The sequence below is a fragment of the Macaca thibetana genome, chromosome 13 (genome assembly GCF_024542745.1).
Source record: "Macaca thibetana thibetana isolate TM-01 chromosome 13, ASM2454274v1, whole genome shotgun sequence".
Lineage (NCBI taxonomy): Eukaryota > Metazoa > Chordata > Mammalia > Primates > Cercopithecidae > Macaca > Macaca thibetana.
Genome location: NC_065590.1, coordinates 19,369,853 through 19,391,279, shown reverse-complemented (window position 1 = coordinate 19,391,279; position 21,427 = coordinate 19,369,853). Strand labels below are relative to the sequence as shown.

General features: G+C 42.5%; 1 protein-coding gene across 6 annotated transcripts in view; it reads left to right on the top strand.

Annotated features, from left to right (window-relative positions):
• Positions 1-21,427, top strand: part of GCC2 (GRIP and coiled-coil domain containing 2) — a 673,733-nt gene that overhangs the window by 592,509 nt on the left and 59,797 nt on the right. For 3 of the 6 annotated variants that reach the window (XR_007718582.1, XM_050752992.1, XM_050752996.1), the window contains exons 1-4: positions 17,543-17,621; positions 17,956-18,012; positions 19,439-19,523; positions 20,787-20,854. Coding sequence is in view for 3 of the 6 variants with exons in the window: in XM_050752992.1 (XP_050608949.1) it covers positions 17,607-17,621; positions 17,956-18,012; positions 19,439-19,523; positions 20,787-20,854 (225 nt within the window). In the remaining 3 variants the exon portion in view is untranslated. Of the gene's footprint in view, positions 1-17,532; positions 17,622-17,955; positions 18,057-19,438; positions 19,524-20,786; positions 20,855-21,427 lie in introns of those variants that run through there. The other 3 variants (XM_050752993.1, XM_050752994.1, XM_050752995.1) reach the window with 3 other exon arrangements.

Here is a 21,427-nt window from a genome sequence, read left to right as displayed (position 1 = left end):
TTAGCCAGGTATGGTGGCACTTGCCTGTAGTCTCCACCACTCGGGAGGCTGAGGCAAGAGAATCACTTGAACCCAAGAAGCAGAGGTTGCAGTGAGCCAAGATCACGCCACAGCACTCCAGCCTGGGTAACACAGCAAGACTCTGTCTCAAAAAAAAAAAAAAAGAAAAAAGAAACAATGCAAATGTTGTTTTTCCATACTTACCTGAAGAGTTAATGGAAGTGCTGAAGAGCCAAGGATTGATTTTTCTGAAATAAAACTTGCTAGCGAACTAACCAAAAAAGATCAAGTGTCTCTCTGAACCCTCCCTGAGCAACAAGTGCCTTTTAATGTGGCTCTTCAGGAAATAATGGAATGTTGGCACCATTCCAAGCTGGTAAAGAAGCTATTTTTACTTAGGCAAGGCCCTGCAACTTGCTCAAATTATATTATGTCAGTAGTGCTGGTTAACATACAGCAGTCTCTATCTAGTATACAATGTGACCAGCACAGCACATATTATTGACATTGTTATTAACATTGTTCCTATTTTCTATTTCCATAAATGGTTCAAGGTGATTTTTATTTTCTTTTTGGAATTTTCCTATATTTTCCAGATCTTCTACAATGAAACTGTGTTACTTTTACAATTGGAAAGAAACATATTCATTAAACAGGTCATAGTTCTGCTCATTAAGGTAATATACATCTTTAAAATGTGAACTTATCTGCAGTCCAGAGAATGTGAAATATAAAGACTTTTTTTTCCTAAAATCTAAATTAAGGCCTTTCCTATAGGTTTATGAATATCACAAGATCTCAGAGTACTCACAGTCAATTCACAAATATTCATTCTTAAAGCATGAAAGATGATAAATATATTTAGAAGATTTTAGCACTTACTATAACTGATGAAGGAAGAAATAAATGATTTTCTTCCTTAAGAGGAACAACGGAAGGTATCCGATGGTCAAGAACATTATACCTGCCTCCATCATCTCAGAAAATAAAATCCCTGTCCAATGGCAACCAGGAAGGCAGATGGGGGTGAGCTGGAGCTGTGTAAGGAGGCCACAGGTGACCTGGAGCTTAGGGGTGCGCTGACCCTCATCTCCCTGGGGATTCCCAGGAGATGCCGCCCTACCTGTGGCTGCAACTCACAGACCCTGTTACCCAACCAAGTGCAGTGGAGAGCTGGCGAGGGAAGGAAGATCAAAAGGAAGATAAGAAAGGTTCTTTTTGATTTCAAGTATGAGAAAAAGAGAGTTCCACTGGGAGAACATCAACTCTTCTGTAGCTATTCATGTAGCCAGATTCCTGGAATGTAACTATTTCTTATAGTGTTTCTCTGAGAAATGTTTACAGGATTGGAACGTGCATAGCATCTAGTTAACCTGTGTGTATATATATAGTTTTGTTGCTGTATTTGAATTGTCAGGTTAAAGCAAAAAAGCACAAAAATATTCTAAATTCAACTAGAAATGATTGTTGTGTTGGGGCAATATCCATAACAATTAGCATAAGAAGGAAGTTAGCTGTAAATATACAATTAGGGGCCAGGAGTGATGGCTCACGCCTATAATTCCAACACTTTGTGAGGCCAAGGCAGGAGCATCACTTAAGCTCAGGAGTTAGAGACCAGCCTGGGTAACATACTGAGACCCTGACCCTACAAAAAATAAAATATTAGCCAGGCGTGATGGCATATGCATGCCTGTAGTTCCAGCTACTTGGAAGGCTGAGGTGGGAGGATTGCTTGAGCCTGAGAGGTTAAGACTGTCACGATTGTGCCACTGCTCTCCAGCCTTGGCAACAGAGTGAGACCCTGTCTCAAAAAAAAAAAAAAAAAAAAAAAAAAATTTAATTAGAGGGCCTCAAGATGCCTCTTTGAATAGCAAGCAGAAATGAGAAGAGAAGAGAGATTGAAGAAGCTGACCTCTAACGTACAATCCAACCTTGAGAGTTAAACACCAAGGGTCTATGTAAAAGGACATGGCCAACTATGGAGCCAACTTGAAGTGGCTCCCTCCTATAAGCCAAGAATGGGACAATGTAAACATTGGGAGGATAAGAGCTAAAATAGATTGGCACTCATCAAATAATTTTAAACCCAAGAATCCTGAATGATTCTGAAAAAAAAAAATTCTGGCCACTTTTGGAGAATTGCTTTGAAATCCATCACTTTGAAAACTATAAGTAAAAGTAAAATGAGAGTCAAATACTAATCATCAGGATAATGTAACTGTTGATGAGAGGAAGTTTCTCCTTAGAGGAGCATCTCAGCTAATAAATCAAAAGATTGGATCAGAAAATTACCATTTTGTGACTCCTGATGAATTAATAGATCCAGGCAATGATCATCAGTTACTGCTCACTTCACAAGACTACAGATTTTATCCATTTCCTCATGGAATTACATTATCATCTATGAAGAATTCTTTACACACACACACACACACACAGACACACACACACACATGCATCACACAAATTGAGCTTGGTAAAGCCATTAAATTAAACCAGTAATTTATAGAAAATACTGTGAGAAAGGTGCCACGGTCAATGAGACCATAAGAATACAATCAGCAAAATCCAATGGTAAAAAGTCTCTGGGGCAAATGACTCCTTAATAATTGCAAGGAATAAAAAAATAAAGAGGGAACCTTCAGATTAAAAGAGACTCAAGAGACATGAATTCAATTGGATATAATGGATTTTTTTTTTTTTTTTTTTTTTTTTTGAGATGGAGTTTTGCTCTTGTTGCTCAGGCTGGACTGTAATGGTGTGATCTTGGTTAACTGCAACCTCTGCCTCCCAGGTTCAAGTGATTCTCCTGCCTCAGCATCCCCAGTAGCTGGGATTATAGGCGCCCACTACCACACCTGGCTGATTTTTTTTGTAGAGCTGGGGTTTCACCATATTAGCCAGGCTGGTCTCGAACTCCTGACCTCAGATGATCTGCCCTCTTCTGCCTCCCAAAGTGCTAGGATTACAAGCAGGAGCCACCACGCCTGGCCTGGACCTTTTTTAAAAAAACTAGGTGCAGAATAGGCAGTATACTCTGAGAGACAATTCAGAGCAGGCTGCTCATGAGGATAAGACAGTCAATGTATGGACCTTGTTTAAAATCCTGAATCAACCAACCAAACTCTAGAAGAATATTTTGTTAAGAAAATCTGGCAAATGTGCACAGCAATTGGACGTGTGATTATATAAAGAAATCACTGTTATTTGTGTGACTGTGGTATTGTTCTACTTCTTAAAAAGTGTCTCTGTCTTTTAGCGATACATCCAGAAATACTTATAAATGAAATGACATGATGTCTTAGATTTATTTTAAAATAATATAGGAAAATTAGGAGAAGTAGTAGATGTGAGTAGAAGTGAAACAAAATTAGTTCTAAGTTGCCGATTATTGAAGATAGATTAATATATATGGGTGTATATATGTTTGGGAATGTAGACAGAAAGATGGATGGATGGATGGATGGATGGATGGATGGATGGATGGATGAATGGATGGATAACAAAAAAATGTAACCTCCTTGGCCATGTTACCCCAGTGAAACAGAGGCCCTAAATAAACAAGACCATAACGTTTTGGGCCACAAAGACTTCAATGTAATTAGAATGTCAACTAAGTATATACAAAGTGAAGGAACGGGCCACTTAGTGAGACAAAGGTGATAGGACAAGAACAGGAGCACTTCCAGAAGTGTAGTAGGTTGAGGCACATTGTATTGATTCATTTATTTTTATTTATTTGCTCACTTTCATTTCACCAGACCTGCATTTAATTTTCATAATAAAGACAGATGTTGTTATAAAAGAAAGGGTTTAACTGCAGATGCAGAGGGTTGATAAAGGAAGGGCATCCACAAAAAACTTACAGCTAACATTATACTTCACAGTGAAAGACTGAATGCCTTTCCCTTTGGATCAGATCAAGGCAAGAATATGCACTCTCACACTCCTATTAATCTTAGCTTAATTTAAGCATACATATTAGAAAATAAACAATAAAACAGTGACATGATTGTCTACATAAAAATATCCGGGAAAAAATATCTACAAGTAATATGTTTAGCAAGGTCACAGGATACTAGGCAATTCTGCATGGATTTCTCACATTTCTGTAAATCTTTCAAGCAGAGAAACAGTTTTTTGGTTTTTGTTGTTGTTGTTGTTGTTGTTGTTGTTGTTGAGAGAGAGTCTTGCTCTGTCATCCAGGCTGGAGTGCAGTGGCATGATCTCTGCTCACTGCAACTTCTGCCTCCCAGGTTTAAGCAATTCTCCTGCCTCAGCTTCCTGAGCAGGTGGGATTACAGGTGTGCGCCACCACACCCAGCTAATTTTTGTATTTTCAGTAGAGACAGGGTTTCACCATATTGGGCAGGATGATCCTGAACTCCTGACCTCAGGTGACCCACATGCCTAGGCCCCCCGAAGTGCTGGCATTACAGGCATGGGCCACCATGCCTGGCCTATAAACAGTTTTTTATTGGACTATCTTTTCAGGGATGTTATATAGCTGAAATAAATGGTGTAGCAATTATGGCATAGAGCTTTTGGTGGATCATAAGCATTCAAAGTTTATGTATTTGAGCCCCAAGCAGTCACCACTCTGATCAAAACAAAATGTAATATAATGCCTTGTTTACTGATATGGAGCCATCCTCTCCCTCTGAACCACTTTGCTTCCCTTCTACTCTCTCTACTGAGCTGCTTTTAAAAGGTGATTAGGATTTGGGCAGAGGTGTCTGTTTCCACAAGAGGGGGATATAAGTCCATATGTACCCAGCTGAATATGCTAGGAAACCTCAAAAGAAAGGGACTACAATTTGTGTGACTCGTTAGACAAAGACATCAAAGTCACCCCCCTCCCTGGTCCATTATTGGGAGAAAACACCCACATTCAATTGACAGGGTCAGCACAGGGTTCACAGTGGAGGAAGGAAGCTAAAGTGACCTTGTGGAAGGGCCCTTTCAGTTGATTCAATGTATCGTTGTTTTGTTGTTTTTTTCTTGGCCTGTATGTTATATAGCAGGGGTCCCCAAACTTTTTGGCACCAGGGACTAGTTTTGTGGAAAACAACATTTCCACAGACCAGGGGGTAGGAATGGTTTTGTCAGAGATGTTTGAACCAGAGCAACTCTATCTTGAATAGGTACTGGGTAAATAAGGCTGAGAGCTACTGGGCTGTGTTCCCAGATTGTTAGTCACAGGATGAGAGAGGAGGTCAGTATAAGATACAGGTCATAGGCTGGGTGCGGTGGCTCACGCCTGTAATCCCAGCACTTTGGGGGGCCGAGGCGGATGAATCACCTGAGGTTGGGAGTTTGAGATCAGCCTGACCAACATAGAGAAACCCTGTCTCTACTAAAAATACAAAAAGTAGCTGGGCGTAGTGGTGCATGCCTGTAATCCCAGCTACTTAGGAGGCTGAGGTAGTAGAATTGCTTGAACCCAGGAGGCGGATGTTGCAGTGTGCTGAGATCATGCCATTGCACTCCAGCCTGTGCAACAAGAGCAAAACTTCATCTCAAAAAAAAAAAAAAAAAAAGATACAGGTCATAAAGACCTTGCTGATAGGCCGGGCGCGGTGGCTCAAGCCTGTAATCCCAGCACTTTGGGAGGCCGAGATGGGCGGATCACGAGGTCAGGAGATCAAGACCATCCTGGCTAACATGGTGAAACCCCGTCTCTACTAAAAAATACAAAAAAAAAAACTAGCCGGGCGAGGTGGCGGGCGCCTGTAGTCCCAGCTACTCGGGAGGCTGAGGCAGGAGAATGGCGTAAACCTGGGAGGCGGAGCTTGCCGTGAGCTGAGATCCGGCCACTGCACTCCAGCCTGGGCGATAGAGCGAGACTCCGTCTCAAAAAAAAATAAATAAATAAATAAATAAAAAATAAAGACCTTGCTGATAACAGGTTGCAGTAAAGAAGCCTGCTAAAATCCACCAAAACCAAGATGGCAATGAGAGTGACCTCTGGTTGTCATCACTGCTACACTCCTACCAGCACCATGACAGTTTACAAATGCCATGGTGTTGCAGGAAGTCAGGGACCCCAAATGGAGGGACCAGCTGGAGCCACAGCAGAGGAACATAAATTGTGAAGATCTCATGGACATTTATCAGTTCCAAAAATTAATACTTTTATAATTTCATATGCCTGTCTCTACTGCAATCTCTGAACATAAATTGTGAAGATTTCATTTTAACACGGACATTTATCACTTCCCTAATAATATTCTTATAATTTCTTACGCCTGTCTTACTTTAATCTCTTAATCCTGTTATCTTCGTAAGCTAAGGATATACATCACCTCAGGACCACTATTGTACAAATTTTAAAACATGGGTGTTTGAACAACATGAAATCAGTGCACCTTGAAAACAAACAGAGTAACAGTGATTTTCGGGAACAAGGGAAGACAACCATTAGGTGTGTCTGCCTGCGGGGTCGGGCAGAATAGAGCAATATTTTTCTTCTTGCAGGGAGCCTATAAATGGACGTGCAAGTAGGACAGATATCGCTAGCAATTCTTATCCTAGCAAGGAATATTAAATATTAAGACGAATGGAATGGACTGGAATGGAATGGCATGGCATGGCATGGATTCCTGGGGGGAGTTCTATAAACAGCCACTCTGAGAGTATCTATCTTATGTGGTTCAGATAAGGACTGAAATATGCCCTGGTCTCCTGCAGTACCCTCAGACTTATTAGGGTAGGAAAAAAATCCCACCCTGGTGAATTTGAGGTCAGACCAGTTCTCTGCTCTTGAACTCTGTTTTCTGTTGTTTAAAATGTTTATCAATACGTGCACAGCCAAACATAGACCCTCATCAGTAATTCTAATTTTGCCCTTGCCTTGTAATCTTGCTTTGCCCTTTGCCTTGTGATCTTTATTGGCCTCAGAAGCATGTGAACTTTGTTCTCCTTTTTTGCCCTTTGAAGCATGTGATCTTTGTGCCCTACTCCCTGTTCGTACACCCCCTCCCCTTTTGAAATCCCTAATAAAAACTTGCTGGTTTTGCGGCTCAGGAGGCATCACGGACCTACCAATATGTGATGTCACCCCCGGCAGCCGAGCTGTAAAATTCCTCTCTTTGTACTCTTTCTCTTTATTTCTCAGACTGGCCAACATTTAGTTGAAATATTGGGGAGTGATTCCCCCGATACCATGCCAACATCAGGAAGTTACCTACATGGTCCAAAAAAGGGAGGAACCCTCAGCTCCAGGAATTGCCCACCCCTTTCTAAGAAAATTCATGAATAATTCACTCCTTGTTTAGCATATAATCAAGAAATAACCATAAAATGGGCAACCAGCAGCTCAGGGCTGCTCTGCCTATGGAGTAGCCATTATTTTATTCCTTTACTTTCTTAGTAAACTTGTTCTCACTTTATGGACTCACCTTGAATTCTTTCTTGCACAAGATCCAAGAATCCTCTCTTGGGGTCTGGATCAGGACCCCTTTCCAGTAACAGTTTCAGGATGAAATTGTTTCAAGGTGTAAAGATTATCATAAGGAGCATGCAAACTCACATGCACAGTTCACCATAGGGTTTGCACTATGAGAATCTAATGGCCACAGCCAGGGGGTTGGGGACCCCTGTTATATAGGAACCACTGGATTCCATGTTTGTACTTCCCTCTCCCATAAGTGCCAAAGACGATCTTTCCAATAAGAAACGGCTTCATGTTAAAAACAGCTAGTGGGACAAACTCTTCTGTCATTTGCTACCAGTGGGTGGGTGAAGATTTAATGTAAATGCATCTCCCCTCTGATATCCAAATCATTCACCATAGAGTGTGCTATTGGTTGGCAAATCAGCAACCTTGGTTTCAATGGACCTGATTGTGGTGCTACCACACCTCTGCCAATAACCCCAGTGAAATTCAGGGGCCTGAGCCAGGTGAGGTGGCTAATGCCTGTAATCCTAGCACTTTGGGAGGAAGAGGCAGGCAGATCACTTAAGGCCAGGAATACAAGACCAGTCTGGCCAACATGACAAAACTCCATCACAAAAATTAGTAGTGTGAGACAGGCGCGATGGCTCACGCCTGTAATCCCAGCACTTTGGGGGACTGAGGCAGGCAGATCATGAGGTCAGGAGATTGAGACCATCCTGGCTAACACAGTGAGACCCTGTCTCTACTAAAAATACAAAAAAAATTAGCCAGGCCTGGTAGCAGGCACCTATAGTCCTGGCTACTCGGGAGGCTGAGGCAGGAGAATGGAGTGAACTCGGAAGGCAGAACTTGCAATAAGCCGAGATCACACCACTGCACTCCAGCCTGGGCGACAGAGCGAGACTGTCTCAAAATTAATTAATTAATTAATTTAAAAAAATTATCAGTGTGTGGTGGTGCTTGCCTATAATCCTAGCTACTCAGGAGACTGAGGTACAAGAATTGCTTGAACCCAGGAAGTAGAGGTTGCAGTGAGTTGAGATTGTACCACTACACTCCAGTCTGGGCAACAGAGTGAGACTGACTCAGAAAATAATAATAAAAGTAAATAAATTGAGGGGCCTGATAACAAGTTTCTTAGAACTATGTGGATTGAGTGAACTCACAATGCTCCATCACTTTGAAAGTGAAGGAAAGATGGCTATCTATTTGCTCTCTCCCAACAAAATGGAGGCCCGGAGCCTTATGGGGCTCTTTGGACACCAGAGACAGTATCTGCTTCATTTGGGCATTCTACTTGGCTAACTCATAAATGAGTATCATTTAAGTGGGCTGCAAATTGATAGGCTGCACTGGAAGCTGTTGAGCTGTAGCATGCTCGCTACTTAGAGGGTTCCACACCCCTAATTACCACTTGAATCCAAAAGTGCCTGTGACTGATGATTTTGTCGATGATAGCCTCTAGTGAAGGGAGGCAGCCTTCACCTGGAAGTACCCCTTGGGTTTTGGACTCATTGTCTCTCTGGCATGGCTACCATCCCTTTTCAAAAGCAGCTTTTATTTTCATTTTTATTTTAGATTCAGGGGGTACTTGTGCAGGTTTGTTACATGGGTATATTGTGGGATGCTGAGGTTTGGGCTCCTAATGATGCTGTTGCCCGAGTAGTAAACATAATACCAGATAGATAGTTTTCCAACCCTTCCCTTCCTCCCTCTCCACTTTTGGAATCCCCGTTGTCTATTGTTCCCATCTTTGTGTCTGTGTGTACCCAATGTTTAGCTTTGACTTGTAAGTGAGAATCTGCAGTATTTGGCTTTATGTTTCTGCATTAATTCACTTAGGATAATGGCCTTCAGCTGCATACATGTTACTGGAAAGGACATGATTTCTTTTTCCTTTTTTTTTTTTTTCTTTTTGAGGCAGGGTATGGCTCTGCCACCCAGGCTGAAGTACAGTGGCATGATCTCAGCTCATTGCAACCTCTGCCTCCTGGGCTCAAGCCATCCCCCCACCTCAGCCTCCCAAGTACCTAGGACTACAGAGGCATGCCACCACACCCAGCTAATTTTTTTATTTTTTGTGGAGATGGGGTTTTCCCATGTTGTCCAGGTTGGTCTCAAACTCCTGCGCTCAATCCACCCGCCTAGGCCTCCCAATGTGCTGGGATTACAGGTGTGAGCCATCACACCTGGCCATGATTTCATTCTTTTTATGGCTACATAGTATTCCCTGGTATATATGTATCACATTTTCTTTATCCAATCCACCACTGATGGGCAGCTAGGTTGATGATCTGTCTTTGCTATTATAAATAAATAGTGCTGCAGTAAACATATAAATGCAGGTGTCTTCTTTGTAGAATGATTTGTTTCCCTTTGGATTCTTTGAGAAATCTCCAAACTGTTTTCCATAGGGTCTGAATTAATTTGCATTCCCACCTTTCCCCGGCAAAAAATTAGCCGGGCATGGTAGCGAGCGCCTGTAATCCCACTAACTGAGAGGCTGAGGCAGGAGAACTGGTTGAACCTGGGAGGTGGAGGTTGCAGTGAGCTGAGATCCCACCTCTGCACTCCAGCCTGGGCGACAGAGCAAGACTCTGTCTCGAAAAAAAAATTCGCGGCTCTCTTGGGAAAATTTTACCCTGACTCAGCCATGTGAGCCATTTTACTAGCTCAATGGGGCCCTCACTTCACAAAGATTCTCTTAAATCTTGAGTCTGGTGTGGCTAGGTTGAATCTGAATGGTTTCCACCAGACTGCAGCAGCTTTTCAACTTTAGTGCCAGCTTTGCAGAACTAAAAACAGATATAGTACCTCTACTCAAAGAACAGAACTCAAGGACCTTCTCAGAGTTTCGGCCAATACCTCCCTTGGTGAATTTTGCTATATGTTTACAGACTTACGCTGTTGCCAACGGCCTAGCCATTGGTCTGTCACTTTGAAAACTACAGATTAGCAGATTAAAGACATGCATCATAGGGCTGTGAACTGTCGAAATGAATTACAGCTGCTGATTAAACTTTTGGGGATTCCTATGTAAACACCCACAGGAAGGGCCCATTCCCTGATGAGACCAACCAGAATCAAGTTGCTGAGTTTGCATTGCCTTGATTGCTACTCTGTTGCTACCTGGATCCATCATCACACCAGATATGGCCACATATCCACCACGGCAGACAAGGCAAAAAGGGAAGGACTGTTCTGCAGAGGCTGTCACTTGTGGCTCCTCCCCAAAGTTGGTCTGATTCTCTCCAGCAGACTGATGACAGTAGACCTTTGAGCCCTCCCAGGCTATTGGTGGTGCCTCAACTCTGTTGACAATTTTTCAGGCTACAGTGCTGTCATTTCAGTCCAATCAGCCAACCATAGTTACACTTGTATGGCCCTGAAACTAATATGTATCCTGTGTTTGGTTTTCTGGACAATTTGCAACCTAACCATGGTACAACTTTTATTGCAACAGCTACTCAACAATGGGTTGATAGCCAAGGTACTCAATGCTGTTTCCCATCCAAAGGCATCTGATATTGTTAAGCATTCAAAAAGCCTCCATTAAAACAAAATCAGAAAGGTTTTTTTTTGGTTTTTTTGAGATGGGGTCTTGCCACATTGCCCAGGCTGGTCTCGAACTCCTGGGCTCAAGCAATCCACCCACCTCGGCCTCTCAAAGTGCTGGGATTACAGGTGTGAGCCACTTTATCCAGCCCAGAAAGCTTTTTGATTGTCTTTCTCATCTCGTGGTCTGTGCCTCTTGCTCAGGCAGTTGGTCACTAAATGCAGCCATCCCCAGGAAAAGATCATCTCCTCTTGGTGATGTCCTGGGTAACAATCAGGATTAACAGTTTGGCAGTTTCTTAAAAAGTTAAACATGGCTGGGCACAGTGGCTTATGTCTGTAATCCCAGCACTTTGGAGGCCGAGATAGGAGGATCACTTGAGGCCAGAAGCTCAAATCAGCCTGAGCAACATAGTGAGACGTCATGTCTACAAAAAAAAAAAAAAATTAAAAATTAGCCAGGCATGGTAGCATGTGCCTGTAGTCACAGCTACTTAGGAGGTTGAGGTGGGAGGATCTCTTGAGCCTAGGAGTTCAAGGCTGCAGTGAGCCATGATCACACCACTGCACTCCCACCTGGGTGAAAGAGTGAGGCCTTGTCTCAAAAAAACAAAAAAAAAATGGCCGGGCACGGTGGCTCACACCTGTAATCTCAGCACTTTTGGAGATCGAGGCGGGTGGATCACGAGGTCAGGAGATCGAGACCATCCTGGCTAATACAGTGAAACCCCATCTCTACTAAAAATACAAAAAAAAATAGCTGGGCGTGGTGGCAGGTGCCTATAGTCCTACATACATACTTGGGAGGCTGAGGCAGGACAATGGTGTGAACGCAGGAGGCATGGCTTGCAGTGAGCCGAGATCTTGCCACTGCACTCCAGCCTGGGCAACAGAGTGAGACTCTGTCTCAAAAACAAACAAACAAAAAAAAAAAAAGGAAAAAAAAGTTAAACATATACTTACTGTTTACTTTTATTAGGATTAATAACCTAATAAGCAAATTGTCATGCATCCGTACCATGAATATTACTTAGCAATAAAAAGAAACAAATTATCAGTAAATGCAACAATTTGGATGAATCTCAAAGGCATTATGCTGACTGGAAGAAGCCAGTCTCAAAAGGTTCATACTGTATATTTCCATTTATGTTATATTCATGAAAGGACAAAAGTATAGTGATGAAAAACAGATCATGGTGTTGCCAGGAATTAGGGATGGAAGGAGAGCGTGGCTAAAACAGACAAGTATAAGGGAGTTTGAAAGATAATAGTGCTTTTTTGTAACTTGATTGTGCTGATGGTTACATGTCTATATGTGTATTAAAATTCAAAGAACTGGGCCGGGCGCGGTGGCTCAAGCCTGTAATCCCAGCACTTTGGGAGGCCGAGACGGGTGGATCACGAGGTCAGGAGATCGAGACCATCCTGGCGAACCCGGTGAAACCCCGTCTCTACTAAAAAATACAAAAAACTAGCCGGGCGAGGTGGCGGGCGCCTGTAGTCCCAGCTACTCGGGAGGCTGAGGCAGGAGAATGGCGTGAACCCGGGAGGCGGACCTTGCAGTGAGCTTAGATCCGGCCACTGCACTCCAGCCTGGGTGACAGAGCGAGACCCCGTCTAAAAAAAAAAAAAAAAAAAAAAAAAAATTCAAAGAACTGCATGCCAAAAGGAAAATCCATTCTATGTTAACTGAAAAAAAAAAAAAAGATGGGGAGAATTACAGTCTTGAAAATGTTAATTTTACAAAACACCAAGAAAAACTGTGTGCTCCAGATTAAAGGAGTCTGAAGAGACGTGACAAATGTAATACCTGATCCAAGACTGGATTCCATACCAGAAAGGAAAAAAAAAAATGCTATAACATCATTTGTATCAACAGATAGAACAAATAACTCCAAAGTTTTAGCTTCAAGCTTATTCAAAACCTGGGGAAAAACTGACTAGTGATCTTATGTTCTCTTCCTTGATCCTTTAATACATTAATTGATTCAATTAAGCATTCATGGAATGCCTGCTATATAAAAGGCAATGTATTATACTTTATGTAGGAATTCCTCTTTTCTCAAACGCTGCTCAGTCTTCCAGTTCTAACAATGCTGTCTGTGAAATCATTTATCCACTTTTTTTTTAACTTTTAAGTTCAGGGGTACCTGTGCATGACATGCAGGTTACATAGGTAAGCATGTGTCATGGTGGTTGTACCAATTACTTCATCACCCAGTTATTAAGCCTAGTATCTATTAGTTATTTTTCCTGATCCTCTCCCTTCTCCCACCCTCCAACCCCTCCATTAGGCCCCACTGTGTGTTGTTCCCCACTATGTGTCAATTTGTTCTCATCATTTAGCTCCCACTTATAAGTGAGAACATGTGGTATTGGTTTTCTGTTCCTGCATTAGTTTTCTGAGGATAATGGCCTCCAGCCTCATTCATGTTCCTGCAAAGGACATGATCTTGTTTCTTTTAATAGCTACATAGTATTCCATGGTGTATATGTACTACGTTTTCTTTATCTAGTCTATCATTGATGGGCAGTTAGGTTGATTCCATGTCTTTGATATTTTAAATAGTGCTGCAGTGAACATATATGTGCACGTGTCTTTATAAGAGAATGATTTATACTGCTTTGGGTATATACACAATAAGGCGATTGCTGGTCAAATGGTATTTCTGTTTTTAGATCTTTGAAGAATCACCATACTGCCACACTGTCTTCCATAATGGTTGAACTAATTTACACACCCACCAACAGTGTATAAGCGTTCCTTTTTCTCCACAACCTTGCCAGCATCTGTTATTTTTTTTTTACTTTTTAATAATGGTCATTCTGACTGGCATAAGATGGTATCTCATTGTGATTTTGATTTGCATTTCTCTAATGATCAGTGATGTTGAGCTCTTTTTTGTTTGTTGGCCACATGTATGTCTTCTTTGGAGAAGTGTCTGTTCACGTCTTTTGCCAACTTTTCAATAGATTTTTTTCTTGTAAATTTAAGTTTCTTAATGGTATCCCTCCCCGCCCCGCCCCCACCATAGGACCCGGTGTGTGATGACCCCCTTCCTGTGTCCCAGTGATCTCATTGTTCAATTCCCACCTATGAGTGAGAACATGCGGTATTTAGATATACCTAATGTAAATGACGAGTTAACGGGTGCAGCACACCAACATGGCACATGTATGCATATGTAACAAACCTGCACATTGTGCACATGTACCCTAGAACTTAAAGTATCATAAAATAAATAAATAAATTTAAGTTTCTTATAGGTGTTGGCTATTAGACCTTTGTCAGATCATAGTTTGCAAAAATTTTCTCCCATTCTGTAGGTTGTTTACTCTGATAGTTTATTTTGCTGTGAGAAGCTCTTTAGTTTAATTAGATCCCACTTGTCAATTTTTGCTTTTGTTGCAATTGCTTTGTCATGAAATCTTTGCCCATGCCTATATCCTGAACGGTATTGCCTAGATTGTCTTCCAGGATTTCTATAGTTTTGGGTTTTACATTTAAGTCTTTAATCCATCTTGAGTTAGTTTTTCTATATAGTGTAAGAAAGGGGTCCAGTTTCAATTTTCTGCATATGGCTAGCCAGTTATCCCAGCACCATTTACTGAATAGGGAATCCTTTCCCCATTGCTTGTTTCCATCAGGTTTGTTGAAGATCAGATAGTTGTAGGTATACGATCTTATTTCTGGGTTGTCTATTCTGTTCCATTGGTCAATGTGTATGCTCTTGTACCAGTGCCATGCTGTTTTGGTTACTGTAGCCCTGCAATATAGTTTGAAGTCAGGTACCATGATGCCTCCAGCTTTGTTCTTTTTGCTTAGGACTGCCTTGGCTATTTGGGCTCTTTTTTAGTTCTACATGAATTTTATTTTTATTTATTTATTTTTTTGAGACGGAGTCTTGCTCTGTCACCCAGGCTGGAGTGCAGTGGCGCGATCTCAGCTCACTGTAAGCTCTGCCTCCTGGGTTCATGCCATTCTCCTGCCTCAGCCTCCCGAGTAGTGGGGACTACAGGCGCCCACCACCATGCCTGGCTAACTTTATTTTTGTATTTTTAGTAGACACAGGGTTTCACTGTGTTAGCCAGGATGATCTGGATCTCCTGACCTTGTGATCCACCCGCCTTGGCTTCCCAAAGTGCTGGGATTACAGGCGTAAGCCACCACGCCCAGCAAGTTCCACATGAATTTTTAAATAGCTTTTTCTAATTCTGCAAATAAAGTAGGTGGTAGTTTGATAGGAATAGTATTGAATCTATAAACTGCTTTGGGCAGTGTGGCCATTTCAATGATATTGATTCTTCCTATCCATGAGCATGGAATATTTTTTCATTTGTTTGTGTCATCTGATTTATTTGTAGAGCTCTTTCCCTTCCCTTGTTAGCTGTATTTCTAGGTACTTTATTCTTTTTGTGGCAATTGTGAATGAGTTCTCTTGTGATTTGGCTCTCAGCTTGACTGTTGTCAATGTATAGGAATGCTAGCAATTTCTGCACATTGATTGTGTATCATGAGACTGCTGAACTTGCGTATCAGCTTAAGAAGCTTTTGGGCTGAGACAATGGGGTTTTCTAGATATAGGATCACGGCATCTGCAAACAGGTAGTTTGGCTTCCTCTCTTCCTATTTGAATGCCCTTTATTTCTCTTTCCTGATTGCTGTGGCCAGAACCTTCAATACTATGTTGAATAGGAGTGCTGAGAGGGCATCCTTGTCTTGTGCCAGCTTTTTTTTTTTTTTTTTTTTTGAGACGGAGTCTCACTCTGTCACCCCAGCTGGAGAGCAGCGGCACAATCTCAACTCACTACAACCTCCACACAACCTCCACCTCTCAGGTTCAACAGATTCTCCTGCCTCAGCCTCCTAAGTAGCTACAACTACAGGCATGCACCACCACGACCAGCTAATTTTTGTATTTTTAGTAGAGACGGGGTTTCACCATGTTGGCCAGGATGGTCTCAAACTCCTGGTCTCAAGTGATCTGCCCGCCTTGGCCTCCCAAAGTGCTGGGATTACAGGCGTGAGCCACCCCACTCAACCTTGTGCCGGTTTTCAAGGAGAATGCTTCTTTAATAGCATGTGCTGCCATAAAATGTTGGTGGCTCTTAGATCTTTTCTTCAAATATTGTCTGCAGTAATTTTTCTACTCCAGTAGGAAAGTTGCCCATTTTATACCACTGCACAATGTCCAGATTTATGGACATTTTCTCTAGTCATCTCATTAATAGAGATTTTTTTCTTCAAGTTGGAAAACTCTTCCTCCCAATAGATGTGTACACTGTTACAAGTAACAGCAAACCCCAGTGTTAACTGGATCACTTAAAGGGAATTTACCGACTCAGTGATAACCTATCAAAGCTCCAGTTTCATTCCTCCGGAGCTGCCTCGGCTCTGCTTTTTTCCTCTTAACAATTTTGTCCTTAGGCTGCTTTTTCCTCTTAACAATTTTGTCCTCAGGCTGCTTTCTACCATAGCGGCAGCTGTCTGCCAACAGCAATCAGGGCTGTATGTTTCTTCAATCACATCCAAAGAAAGAGAAAATAGTATCACTAAACCAAAATACTAAATAGAAGTCTCAAAATTTCTGACTGTACATCTTAGGTCACACACCACCCCTGAACCAATCCTAGTCAAACACTATGGGTGATACACCCTGTCAAAGACAAAGAGTAGATGTCCACAATAACACTTCTTTTACCTAGTAATAAGCAGCTACCATTTACTAGTTACATACTGTATGCTGGCCTCTTCATCCTTTTGACCATTTAAACTACAGGAAACTGAGTTATCTTCAGGTCACCTTAGTTATGGGAGTGTAATGGAAAACATGAATGGAAAGGTAAAAGTGTAGCAAACCATTTCAGCAGTTAACAGAAAGGCTCTCAGAGCACTGGACCGCCAATCAGGACACTGCAGCAGCTCTGGGATTCGACCACAGATTCTTCGGCGTGCCCTCGTGCCCCCTATTCTACAGAGTCTCCTCCCACAGCTGCCCAGCTCCCTGGCAGACTATCTTGCCTCTACCACATCACCAGCAGTACTGGGCGGCTACAGGGCAGAGCTGTCCCGGGACCTCCTCACAGCCTCCAGAGTCAAGGAACGCCTCCTCAGGGAAGTCCTCCACCTCATCACTGACCTGTGAGTCACGGAGCTCCCGGGCACCATGCTGGCCACAAATGCCTAAGGAGCCACCCCCGGAAGCAACGGTGGGTCCCGCAGGCACTCGCAGGCTAGTAGACACCTTCGGGGCCTGAGGGACTTGTACTTCAATCCAATGCTCTCCTCACTCTCACAAGATTTTACAGACGTGGAAACCGAGGCCCCAAGGGGTAATCGGCCCGCGTTCCCATGCCAATAACCGGCGGTGGCGGGACCCACACCTACCCTGTGACCCGCAGGCCCAGGGGTCGAGCCCCAGGTAGAACGCCTACACCGACTCCGCCCTCGGCGCGGCGCGGGAAACCTTAACCCGGACACAGAGGCGTAAGCGGAAGTGCTGCCGAGCCGTAGCTATGGAGACGCGGGGGGCGGGCCGCCCGGAGAGCGCGACCTTTGACCTGCAGTCGAGCCTACGTCAGAGGCTGGCGCAAACAGAAGTGCAGCGGTGGCGGCGGCTGGTTGCGGGCCAGCGGCAGGCAGGCGGCGATGGAGGTAACTCAGGTCGGGCCCACTGCCTCCCATCAAGCCTTCCGCGCAGCTACTTGGGATGTGGGGGTGGGCCCGGTGGGAGGGCGCGGAGGGTACCCCGAAGCCCGCTCTGCAGTCGCCTGCCACATCTTCCCTAAACTCCATCCCTGGCGGTTACCTGTCCCCATAGAGCCCGTTTGTATACGATTTGCCACAGCGACCGCCTCCGTCCGCCCTCATTCTCTGTCTCACAAGGCTTTCCACCACTTGATTCCATAGTAGGTTTTTCCCTGTAAAGGTTCCACGCGTTCCGTGTGGGATTAGGAAAAGAGTTCTTCTGACACCTGCGTTTGATTTTGTTTTGCAGGATCCTGTTCAAGATGGGGTGGCTTCACCAGCTACCCCTGGGACCGGGAAATCTAAGGTGAAGAGGATACTTGAATAGCGGGCTCCCTGAAGACTGGAAGGGTGATGAATTGGAAAACTTTGGCATGAAGAAGGGGGGCGCTATATATATATGTATATATACACACACACATATAATTTATTTTTTTAATATCCTTGCTCCAAGGAATCTCAATTTTAGTTTACGCAGTCACCGATCCATTTCCTGTTTCTTTCTCCCCCGCCCACCCCGATATAAAAAGACTTTTTGTTTACTTCCTGCTCCTGGTTAGCACTGCTGGGAGATCCTGCGATTTTTCGAACATGAAACAAAGCAGTCTAATTTAAGAAGGTTTATATAGTGATGTAGTGGAAGGAGCAGTGACATAGGGTAGGGATCAAGGGATTCTGATCTGTGGGCTCCAGTTTTTACATTGTCAAAGCGTTGAATTAGTCCAGTTTTATGGCCTTGTACGGTGTTTAACATTTAATCATGCTAAACGATAGTAGTTTATTGCTAAGGTTTATTGCTTGCATGCTAAATTTCAGGCACTTGCCTAACCACTTAGTTACTTCATTTAAGCTTCATGATAACCGTGAGATAGGTACTGTTGTTGAGAAACCTGAGACCACAGGCTTAAGTAATTTTCTCAAGTGGTAAAGCTTAAACCTGAGACTACAGGCTTAAGTAATTTTTTCAAGTGGTAAAGCTTAATTTTTTAATTAAAGCCTGAATGTCACCTGGTTCATCTTGCTGCTGTAATTATGCTTACATTTTCTTGTGACACTTTCAGCCTTAAATAGAATGAAATACTTTTACAGCTCCAAGCAATTTTAAGTAGCATTAGCCCCAACCCACTAATTTTACAATTAAATCAAAAGCTAGCAATGTCAACCTGTAACATTAGCTATAAGAGGATATGCCCTGGTATTTGCGTTTCATAGTAGTCGCATAACTAATTTTTTGTACTTGCATAGCAATTACAGAGTTGACGTTGCATTTGCTTATTTTAAAAGATGTGGCCGGGCGCGGTGGCTCACGCCTGTAATCCCAACACTTTGGGAGGCCGAGGCGGGTGGATCACCTGAGGTCAGGAGTTTGAGACCAGCCTGGCCAACATGGTGAAACCCCGTTTCTACTCAGACTACAAAAATTAGCCGGGCGTGGTAGCGGGCGCCTGTGATCCCAGCTATTTGGGAGGCTGAGGCAGGAGAATTGCTTGAACCTGGGAGGCAGAGGTTGCAGTGAGCCAAAATCGTGTCATTGCACTCCGGCCTGGGCAATAGAGCGAGACTCTGTCTCAAAAAAAAAAAAAAAAAAAAAAAAAAAAGTGGAACAAAGTATGCTGTTGGCATAAAGATTTATTCTGTAGAATGTTTTTGTTTTCTGGCAGACATTGTTTGTTTTTTGTGGTATACTAGAAACATGAGTTGTAACAAGTTGGTAACATAACCACATCTTTCAGCTGGAAACATTGCCCAAAGAAGACCTCATCAAGTTTGCCAAGAAACAGATGATGTTAATACAGAAAGCTAAGTCAAGGTGTACAGGTATTGGGTTGAAAATACTCATCTTGATCACAGTCTCTTTAATCGTGGTTTAAAATGGTAGTTTTTAAAATAATGCATTGGCTTGTTTTTGTTTTCCAGTGATTCCAAGTACACCTTAGTGTAGTAGAATCTGTTATTTAACATTCTAAAAATTTACCTCTGATTTCTAAATTATTCCCACGTCTCTAAACCACAGTGACTTTTGAGTTGTTAAAGTCAGGGAGGAGGATTTTTAAAGTTTGTGCAAGTTAAGTGTTTTTCCTTCATGTAGACTTTAGATTATTCTGAGTAAAGCGTTTTTTCAAGAGAAGTCAGTTGAAATGTTAGAGACAGAAGATAAGCCCAAAGAGATGGAACGCTTCCTCAATTAAAATAATAAAAGATTTCCATTTATAGACATTAAAGTATATTTATCTGTTGAAGTTGATTGATTCCCTATTCAGTTTTCTTTTTATTCCAGAAGGAAAAAGATCTTAGATCTTTTTCTTAGTATATGTACATGAGCTCTTGAATTTCCAGTGACTTACAAATATTAACTGCTTAGCCTAAAAGCCGAGACTTATTTTCTATTAGAAAAGATAAAATTATGTCTTGGGAGTTTGGATCACTTTGCAATAAAGAGAATAATTTATTTGGAAAGAAGTTCTAGGCCTGAGATCTAGGCATTCGCTAGTGAAACACTTCAATTAACGTTTCGTTTCTTCTTCTTTTTTTTTTTTTTTTTTGAGACAGTGTTGCTCTTGTTGGCTAGGCTGGAGTGCAGGGGCACAATCTCAGCTCACTGCAACCTCCCCTTCCTGGGTTCAAGCGATTCTCCTGCCTCAGCCTGCCAAGTCCTCCCGAGTAACTGGGACTGCAGGCGGCCACCACCATGCCTGGCTAATTTTTGTATTTTTAGTAAAGACAAGATTTCACCATGTTGGCCAGGCCGTTCTCAATAATGTTTATTCTTAATATGCGATTGTGGCTTTTAAGGTTATATGTACTTACAGGTGAAATAATATGATGTCTGGAGTATGCTTGAAAATTATCAGATGGATAAGAGCAGTGAAGGAGGAAGTGAATACAGGTTGGGAGGAAACAAAATTGGCCATGTAATAATGTTGAAGCATAGTGATGAGTGCAGAGATTAATCATACTATTCTGCTTACATATATTCTAATTTGCAGATTTTGGGGGGTTTTGTAAGAATGTACTTATCAGTTTCCCAGTAATTATGTTCTTTATTTCTGAACCGGAGTCCTTTATTTTTTAATTGTTTAGAATTGGAGAAAGAAATTGAAGAACTCAAATCAAAACCTGTTACTGAAGGAACTGATGATATTATTAAGGTAATTATTAAGTTGGGAAATGTCTAAAGAGAAATAAAATTTCCATGAGGATTGTCAGTCTGCTGGAGGCTGTCTGGCTTTGTGTCCCTGTTCTTCTACTTCCTCTCTGCCATGGTTGTTTTTACCTATCTGATTCACTGTAAAAAGAGTGGGTTAATTACCTCTAGGTCTCTTTCTGTTCTGAAATTATTCTACTCTTTCTTCCCACGTATTTTCTTTTTTCTTTCTTTCTTTTTCTGAGATGGACTCTCACTCTGTCACCAGGCTGGAGTGCAGTGGTGTGATCTTGGCTCACTGTAACCTCTGCCTCCTGGGTTCAGGCGATTCTCCTGCCTCAGCCTCGCAAGTAGCTGGGACTACAGGTGCACGTCACCATGCCCAGCTAATTTTTGTATTTTTAGTAGAGACGGGATTTCACCATGTTGGCCAAGATGGTCTTGCTCTCTTGACCTCATGATCCACCCACTTTGGCCTCCCAAAGTGCTGGGATTACAGGCATGAGCCACCACGCCCAGCCCATATTTTCTAATTATGGTTGTTACTTCATTCTCTGTCTGCTCTTCCCCAGCCTCC